Source organism: Orycteropus afer, unplaced genomic scaffold (genome assembly GCF_000298275.1).
Source record: "Orycteropus afer afer isolate SDZICR_OR568_19922 unplaced genomic scaffold, OryAfe1.0 scaffold00551, whole genome shotgun sequence".
Taxonomy (NCBI): Eukaryota; Metazoa; Chordata; class Mammalia; order Tubulidentata; family Orycteropodidae; genus Orycteropus; species Orycteropus afer.
The window spans coordinates 1661055-1670712 of record NW_006922138.1 but is presented as its reverse complement, the minus strand read 5'-3'; the positions used below and the strand labels follow the sequence as shown (position 1 = coordinate 1670712).

Sequence of the window (9658 nt, the reverse complement as noted above, 5' to 3'; positions counted from 1 at the left end):
GCACATGGGGGACAGTGGGCATGTAGGGGACAGTGAACACATGGGGGACAGTGAGCATGCAGGGGACAGTGGGCACATAGGAGACAGTGGGCATGTAGGGGACAGTGAGCATGTAGGGGACAGTGAGCACATGGGGGACAGTGGGCACATAGGGGACAGTGGGCATGTAGGGGACAGTGAGCACATGGGGGACAGTGAGCACACAGGGAACAGTGGGCCCATGGGGGATGGTGAGCACACGAGGGACAGTGAGCACACGGGGGACAGGGAGCACACGGGGGACAGGGAGCACGCAGGGGACAGTGAGCGCATGGTGAAGCCAGGATTTGCACTCAGGCAGAATCACTCTGGAACTACGCTGCCAATCATGGCTTAAAGACAACTCTCATAAAGAGGGTTTTACAGTAACACCGAGGGAGACAGAGCTGTGTAGACATTTCTGCCGGATCCTGCTGGACACCCTGGCAGGCTGCGGAAGCCATCCATGCTCAGGCTGTTTCCCGAGTTGTGGGGAAACGTTCATTCCTCAGGCCATGGCCTCAGAAGTGCAGACGCTCGCCAGTGGCCTTTGCGCTCTCGCTGCCTGCTGTGTCTTTGGCCTCCGAGGCCTGAAGAGCAGCCAGGCTCAGGTGGATGGAGAGGGCTTCCTGCTCTGCGGTCTGAAACTTCTGTCTCCAAGTCGCCTCTCAAGGACATGCACATGGAGCGTAGAAGCAGAGCTGCTTTTTATCAGTTTTAATGATGGCCACTTGTACCTAATGGAGTATTTTTGTTTTTTTCTTGTGACTTAAAGGAACTCTGGTGACTGTGGTTAAAGCATTGGGCTGCTAAAGGAAAGGTTCTCAGTTTGAACCCACCAGCCACTCTGTGGGAAAAAGATGAGGCCATCTGCTTCTGTAAAGATTACAGCCTTGGAAACCCTCTGGGGCAGTTCCACTCTGTCCTCTAGGGAGTCGGAATCAACTCCACAGGAGTGAGTGTGGTTGGGGCTTTATTTCCGTGAAGAGTGACAGCCTTGGAGACACTGTGGGCAGTTCCACTCTGTCCTCTAGGGGCGCTGTGGGTCAGAATTGACCCCGCGGCAGTGGGTGTGGTTTGGGCTTTGCTTCCAGTGGGTTTGGTTTGGGTTTTGCTTTTGTGAAGACTGACAGCCTTGGGGACTCTCTGGGGCAGTTCCACTCTGTCCGCTAGGGGCACTGTGAGTTGGAATCCATTCCACGGCAGTGGGCCTGTTTTTTTGTGTGTTTTATGACTTCATCTCCAGGAGACTGTGCATGTGTGTGAGGAACCTACGTCAGCCTGATGAGAAATCAGAAGTGTGATTCCATTCTATGCATCCCATTAAACCTGTACGTTTCTTAATGGCTGCAGTAGCAGCATAGGTGTGGGAACTGTCACTGTGTTTTTAATAAAGAAAAAGGGACATCTGTCAGAAGGCAGTAGCTAACACAGAAACTATACCTAGCCATTTGCATTTGTTAGAGTTGTTCAAGGAGAAGGTGGGCAATGAAAACATCACATCAAACCTCTATTGTAGACAAGTGCACCTACAGATTGCTGACAGAAAGGCAGTGTTTATGGAACTGTGGCAGAGACTACGGGGGAGTTCTGGAATTGGGGCATCTGACACTTCCATTCAACATCCATACAGCCATGAACTGAATTTTCTCAAAAGAATTTTAATACCAGGGTTGTGATGACTGCCATTACCACGATAGCTTTGGTTCAAAGCCAGCCTGTAATTACGTGGCTGGATGGCAGAAATTATCTCTGAGTCCCTTTTCTGATCAGCACAAGACAAAAGGCAAAGAAGGAAGGCTGACCCAGAAAGCGGTGGTCCTTTCTGTAGTAAGGACTTCATTCGTCTGGGCCAGTTCATGTTATACTGGACATGTTAAAGCTCAATGAGTCCTTATTCGTTTCTGCCTCTAATAGTTCACATTTTAGGAGCCATTAAAAGGCAACACAGCCTAAGGGTCCGGAGCTTTTCCTTTCCCAAACAGGTGCTGCACATAAATCTCAGAGTTTTGCCAAAAAGATAAAAGGAATTATTTGTGTACAGACACTGTAAATCTATCAGGAATGATTTCATTTTCTTTTAAAAACGTTTTCCGAGGAAATTTCACATACAGCACACGGAGCCCTGTCCTGTTGGCTGATCTCAGACGCAATGTAAACACCATTTACTTCCCGGTGTGTTAAGAGTGGTGGCTGGCCACAGAGAGCAAGCTGGTAATAAGACACACGGCAGAGAACATATGCATGGAGCCAGAAACGCTTGGATGCAGGGAGAGCCGTTCAAGTGCCCCATGTAAAACAATAACAACAAACAAAAGAAAAGCACACAAACACAATTCTGCCAAGGAATCTTTAAAGCCAAAATTTCAGAAAGGCCAACTGATGTGGAAGGAGACATTGCTTACTTCTTTCTCTAGTGTCTTGTTATAGAACAGAAGCGAGATTCTCTGAATGTCTTCCGACTTGAGCCACTGCCTGGAAGTCAAAAGGACACACATCAGAAAACAGACCTCGAACCGCACACGTGCAATGAGCTGGCCTTCTGTCGCTTCTTTTGAAAACTAAATAGCATTCTTCTTTCTGCAGTGTACATCATTCAAAGTGGATTATTATTGGAAAGTATAAAGCCAGCTAACAGGATCCGCATACTGTAATCATTATCTGCAAATACGATATAAATGTGATGTTCAAACTGGGCGGCTGCCCTCTTCATAACATAAATTCCACATCACAAACCACCTGTGACAGCGAAGTTAAACTCGACCTTCCCGAGTTGAAGAACTAGAGAGGGTCATCATCAGAAGGATGCCAAGGCCCCCACAGGTGTACCCGATGCTCTCCTAGAAGCAGTGGTGTGTCACCTCCTGAAGGAGTCCACGTGCCAAGAAGCACTGGGGTCCCAGCAACAACACACAGAGCACCCGAACCATGACAGCGCCCAGGTTCTGGGAGAGAAGGCTGTGCCTCTTTAATGCTCACTGAAAATTCTTTTACTGTCATTGTTTTCTGTTCTTTAAAACACAAACTGTTTGAATACAATTTTTAAAACACTGGTAAATTGCTAACATAACACATGCTCACTTCAGATCACTAGTGTGACAGAGAAGTGCAAGCATAAACACACGTACAGAAGTGTACGCCCCTCAGATGCTGAGACTGTAAGTGGAAACCACATGGAAGGACGTATCCACACGCCCTGATGCATAAACACATAGATGTAAGTTCATGTCCCTCAGATGCTGAGACTGTGAGTGAGTGGAAACCAAGTGGAAGTACATATCCACTGGTGTGTAACCACAGGGACGTATGTGCACATCCTGGGATGGTGAGACAGTGAGTGGAAACCGTGTGGAAGGATGTATCCACACGCCCTGATGCATAAACACATGGATGTAAGTGCATGTCCCTCGGATGCTGAGACTGTGAGTGGAAACCACGTGGAAGTAGGTATCCACATGCCCTGATGCAAAAACACATGGATGTAAGTGCATGTCCTTCAGATGCTGAGACTGTGAGTGGAAACCACATGGAAGGACATATCCACTGGTGTGTAACCACAGGGTCGTACATGCACATCCTGGGATGGTGAGACAGTGAGTGGAAACCACGTGGAAGGACGTATCCACACGCACTGATGCACAAACACAGGGACGTAAGTGCATTTCCCTCGGATGCTGAGACTGTGAGTGGAAACCACGTGGAAGGACGTATCCACTGGTGTATAACCACAGGGACATACGTGCACATCCTGGGAGGGTGAGACTGTGAGTGGAAACCACGTGGAAGTACGTAACCATTGGTGCATAAACACAGGGATGTAAGCGCAAGTCCCTCGGATGGTGAGACTGCGAGTGGAAACCATGTGGAAGTACGTATCCACATGCACTGATGGACAGTAGAAACTGACTTGAGAAAGTCATTGGAACTAGTGAAAGAGCTCAAGGACAGCTTCTCCCTAGAAGGGTCTATGTAACTGCATGACAAACAGCAGCCCAGGTGCAGCTAAGCAGCTGTGCCCTGCCACCCAACACAATCACATCTTGGGGGATCAAAGCACATTTTATGAAACAAGGTGAAGTGAAATAGGAAGACACCCATTTTTATACTGTTGAGTAGAGCAAGGTAAGAAAAGATGTTAATTATGCATCCAGAAAAATGTCCAGAAATAAATACCAATACATTTATTGCTCACTTGTTTGTGTCATAAGTCACTGACAAAGTTATATGTCTACATTCCTAAATTTTCTAACTACGTTTGTCCTATAAAAATATAATAATCTCAAAGCCATACATGTATACATACATGTATGCATATATATGCACATAAATATATACATCTATACATATACTTACTTTCATATATACACATACATAAATCCATGTATTACATAGATAGAGATACAGTATATATATGTATATTGTATATTGACAGCATATTGACAGAGCACTTCCAGAAATGCAAGCTGGATTCAGAAGAGGATGTGGAATGAGGGATATCATTGCTGATGTCAGATGGATCTCGGCTCAAAGCAAAGAACAACAGAAAGATGTTTACTTGTGTTTTATTGACTATGCAAAGGCATTTGACTGTGTGGATCATAACAAATTGTGGATAACATTGAGAAGAATGGGAATTCCAGAACACTTAATTGTATTCATGTTTATGCATCAGGGCGTGTACATAGAGCAGGAAGCTGTCATTTGAACAGAACAAGGGGACAGTGTATGGTTTAAAATCAAGACGGGAGTGCGTCAGGGTTGTATCCCTTCATCATACTTATTCATTCTGTATGCTGAGCAAATAATCCGAGAAGCTGGACTATATGAAGAAGAACGTGGCATCAGGATTGGAGGGAGAATCATTAACGACCTGCGATACACTGATGACACAACTTTTACCGAAAGTGAGAATGATAAAGATTGAAGACTACAGTCTGCAGTAGGGCTTACACCTCAATATAAAGAAAACAAAAATACTTACAGTGGGACCTACAAGCAGCATCATGATAAATGCAGAAAAGAGTGAAGTTGTCAAAGACTTCATATTACTTTGTTCTATAATCAAGCTGATGAAAGCAGCAGTCAGGATATCAGATGACGTATTGTTCTTGTTATTTGCCATCGAGTCGGCCCCGACTCATAGCAACCCCTCCTTGGGTTTCCGAGGCAGTATCACTACGGAAGTAGGAATGCCCAACCTTCCTTCTGAGGAGTGGCTGGTGGGTTTGAACTGCCAGCCTTCTGGTTAGCAGTCAAGTGCCTTAGGCACTATGCTACCAGAGCTCCCAGATGACGGATGACGTATAGCACTGGGCAAATCGGCTGCAAAAGACCTCTTTCAAGTGCTGACAAGCAAAGATGTCTCCTTGAGGACTAAGGTGTGCCTGACACGAGTCATGATATTTTCAATCACCTCGTATACAAGTAAGAGCTGGACAATGAATGAGGAAGACTGAAGAAGAGTTGATGCTTTGGAGTTGTGGTGCTGGTGAAGAATACTGAAAGTACCACAGACTGCTGAAAGAACTAACAGATCTGTCCCGGAAGCAGTGCAGCCGGAATGCTCCTTGGAGGGGACAATGGCCAGACTTTGCCTCACCTACTTTGGTCATGTTGTCAGAAGGGACCATTCTCTGGAGAAGGATGTCATGCTTGGTAAGGTGGAGGGTCGACAAAAGAGGGGAAGGCCCTCAACAAGATGGACTGACACAGTGGTTACAACGATGGGCTGAAGTATATAGCAGGGATTGTGGGGCTGGCAGAGAACTGGGCAGTGTTTTGTTCTGCTGTACACAGGGTTGCTATGAGTCAGAGACGACTCAACGACACCTAACAGCAACAACACTGATGGACAGAGAGAGGTACATGTAGATGTTGCTGTATGGCATCAAGTCAATCCCAACTCACAGTGACCCTACAGGGCAGAGGAGAACTGCTCCACAGGGTTTCGTAGGCTGAAATCCTTATGGGAGCCGATCATCACGTCTTTTCTCCCATGGGGCAGCAAGTGGATTTGAACCATCAACCTTTTAGTTAGCAGCCAAGTGCTTAACTATTTACACTAGAGCTCCTTTATAGATAGAGACACACACACAGGTATAGGAATAGACATGAGACACTGATACAAACATAGACGCAGATGTTGTTGGTGTTGTCAGGTGTCACCGAGTCGGCTCTGACCCATAGTGACTCATGTGCAAGAGAAGAAAACACTGCTCGGGCCTGTGCCGTCCTCACAGTCCTAGTCATGCTTGAGCCCGCCATTGCAGCCCCGCGTCGACCCATCTCATTGAGGGCCTTCCCCTTTTTTGCTGACTCTACTCTTTACCAAGCATGTCATCCTTCTCTAGGTAATTGTCCTTCTGACAACATGACCAAAGTAGGTGAGATGAAGTCGGGCCATCCTCACTTTCAAGAAGCATTCTAGCTGCACTTCTTCCAGGACAGATGTGTTCGTTCTTCTAATGGGCCATAGTAGTTTCAGCTCTTCGCCAACACTGCAACTCAAAAGGATCAACTCTTCTTCGTTCTTCCTTATTCATTGTCCAGCTTTCACAAGCATATGAGGTGATTGAAAACGCTGTGCCTTGGGTTAGGTGCACCTTAGTCTTCAAAGTGACATCTTTGCCTTTCAACACTGTAAAGAGGACTTTTGCAGCATATTTGTCCAGTGCAAACTGTCGTCTGATGTCCTGACTGCTGTTTCCATGGCTGTTGATTGTGGATCCAAGTAAAATGAAATCTCTGACAACTTCAATCTTTTCTCCATTTATTGTGATGCTGCTCGTTGGCCCAGTTGTGAGGATTTTCATTTTCCTTATGTTGAGGTGTAAGCCACACTGCAGACTGTAGTCTTCTATCTTCATCATTCATCAGTAAGTGCGTCAAGTCATCCTCCCTTTCCACAGGTAAGGTTGTGTCGTCTGCATATCACAGGTTGTTAATGAGTCTTCCTCCAATCCTGATGCAGCATTTTTCTTCATACAGTCCTGCTTCTTGGATTATTTGCTCAGCATACATATTGAATAAGTATGGTGACAGGATACAACTTTGACACACACTCTTATTTTAAACCATGCAGTATCCCCTTGTTCTGTTTGAATGATAGCCTCCTGGTCTATGTACAGGTTCCTCGTAACCACAATTAAGTGTTCTGGAATTTCCATTCTTCTCAGTGTTATCCATAATTTGTTATGAGCTACACAGTAGAATAAATAATAATAAAATTATTATTTAATTAATAATACACTAGTAAACATCTTCATAAACTTAATTAATAAATATCTTAATAAATTTCATTAATAAAACACAAGTAAACATCTTTCTGGTATTCTTTGCTTTCAGCTAAGATCCATCTGACATCAGCAATGATATCCCTCATTCCAAGTCCTCTTCTGAATCCAGCTTGCATTTCTGGAAGCTCTCTGTCAATATACTGCTGCAAATGTTTTTGAATTATCTTCAGTAAGATTTTACTCACATGCAATAGTAATAATATAGTTTGATAATTTCCACATTCTGTGGGATCATCTTTCTTTGGAATGGGTATAAATATGGATCTCTTCTAGTCAGTTGGCCAGGTAGCTGTCTTCCAAATGTCTTGGCATAGCTGATTGAGTGCCTCCAGTGGGGCATCCACTTGTTAAAACATCTCGATGGGTATTCTGTCAATTCCTGGAGCCTTGTTTTTCTCCAATTCCTTCAGTGCAGCTTTGACTCTTCCTTCAGTACCATTGGTTCGTGATTATATGCCACCTCCTGAAATGGTTGAGGAGCTTTGGTGGCATAGTGCCTAAGGCATGTGATTGCTAACCAGAAGGCTGGTGGTTCAAACCCACCAGCCAATCCTTGGAAGGAAGGCTGGGCAAGCTACTTCTGTAGTGATACTGCCTTGGAAACTCAGGAGGGGTAGCTATGAGTTGGTTCCAACTCAATGGCAGTGAGTTTGGTTTTGGAAATGGTTGAACATCAATCAATTCTTTTTGGTTCAGTGACTCTGTGTATTGCTTCCATCTTCCTTTGATGCTTCCTGCATCATTTGATATTTTGTTCATAGAATTTCTCAATATTGACACTCGAGGCTTAAATTTTTTCTTCACTTCTTTCAGCTTGAGAAATGCAGAATGTGTTCTTGCCTTTTGGTTTTCTACCTTCAGGTCTTTGCATATTTCATTATAATATTTTACTTTGTCTTTCGAGCTGCTCTTTGAAATCTTCTGTTCAGCTTTTATCTCATCATTTCTTACATTCACTTTAGATACTCGCTTTTCAAGAGCAAGTTTCAGAGTCTCTTCTGCCATCCATTTTGGCCTTTTCTTCCTCTCCTGACTTTTTAATGACCTTTTACTGTCTTCACGGATGATGTTCTTGATGTTGTCCCACAATTCCTCTGGTTTTTGGTCACTGGTGTTTAATGCATCAAATTATTCTGCAGATGGCCTCTAAATTCAGGAGGGGATATAATCAAGGTCATATTTTGGTTCTTGTGGACTTGTTTTAATTTTCTTTGGCTTCAACTTGAACTTGCAATGAGCAATTGGTGGTCCATTCCTCAGTCAGCTCCTGCACTTGTTTTGACTGAAGACATTAAGCTTCTCCATCACCTCTTTCCATAGATGTAGTCAATCTGATTCTTGTGTATTTCATCTAGTTAGGTCCATGTATATAGCCACCAGTTATGCTGTTGAAAAAAGTTATTCGCAATGAATAAGTCATTGGTCTTGCAAAATTGTGTCATGCAATCTCCAGCATCATTTCTATCACCAAAGTCATATTTTCCAACTACTGACAAGTCTTCTTTGTTTCCAACTTTCACATTCCAGTCACCAGCAATCGTCAATACATCTTGATTGCATGTCTGGTCAATTTCAGACTGCAGAAGTTGGTAAAAATCTTCAATTTATTTGCTGTTGGGTTTAGTGTTTGTGTGTAAATTTGAATAATAATCTTATTAACCAGTCTTCCTTGTAGGTGTATGGATATTATATTATCCTATCACTGACAACACTGTGCTTCAGGATAGATCTTGAAACATTCTTTTTGATGATGGATGCAACACCAGTGATTCCTCTTCAATTTGTAATTCCAGGCATAGTAGATCATATAATTGTCTGATTCAAAATGTCCATTTCAGCTCACTAATGCCTAGGATACTGATCTTTATGTTTTCCTTTTTGATGCCCTTCAATTTTCCCAGATTCATATTTCTTACAATCCATGTCCCAATTATTAATGTATTTTTGCAGCTGTATTTTTCCATGTCTTGTCATGTCCCCTCAGCAAATGGGGGTCCTGAAATCTTTAGTCCATCCACATCATTAAGGTCGACTCTACTTTGAGGAGGCTGCACTTCCCCAGTCTTATTTTGAGTGCCTTCCAACCTGAGTGTCTCATCCTCCAGCACTATATCAGATGATATTGTTGGGCTACTCATAAAGTTTTCCAGTAATATATCAACAGTGTTTCACTGCTATTCATAAGGTTTTCATTGGCCCATTTTTTCAGAAGTGGATGGCCTCATTCTTCTTCCCAGTCTGCCTTAGTCTGAAAGCTCCACTGAAACCTGTCCACCAGGGTAACCGTTTGTATGTGAAACACTGGTGGCACAGCTGCCAGCCTCACAGCAACACACAGTCCACCA

At 43.9% G+C, this 9658-nt stretch overlaps 1 protein-coding gene across 1 annotated transcript in view; it reads right to left on the bottom strand.

Moving 5' to 3' along the window:
- Positions 1-9658, bottom strand: part of LOC103210021 (adenylate cyclase type 2-like) — a gene marked incomplete at its 3' end in the record, with an annotated part of 485381 nt that overhangs the window by 85356 nt on the left and 390367 nt on the right. The window contains exon 9 of the mRNA XM_007955948.1: positions 2424-2493. Coding sequence (XP_007954139.1) covers positions 2424-2493 — 70 coding nt within the window. The remainder of the gene's footprint in view (positions 1-2423; positions 2494-9658) is intronic.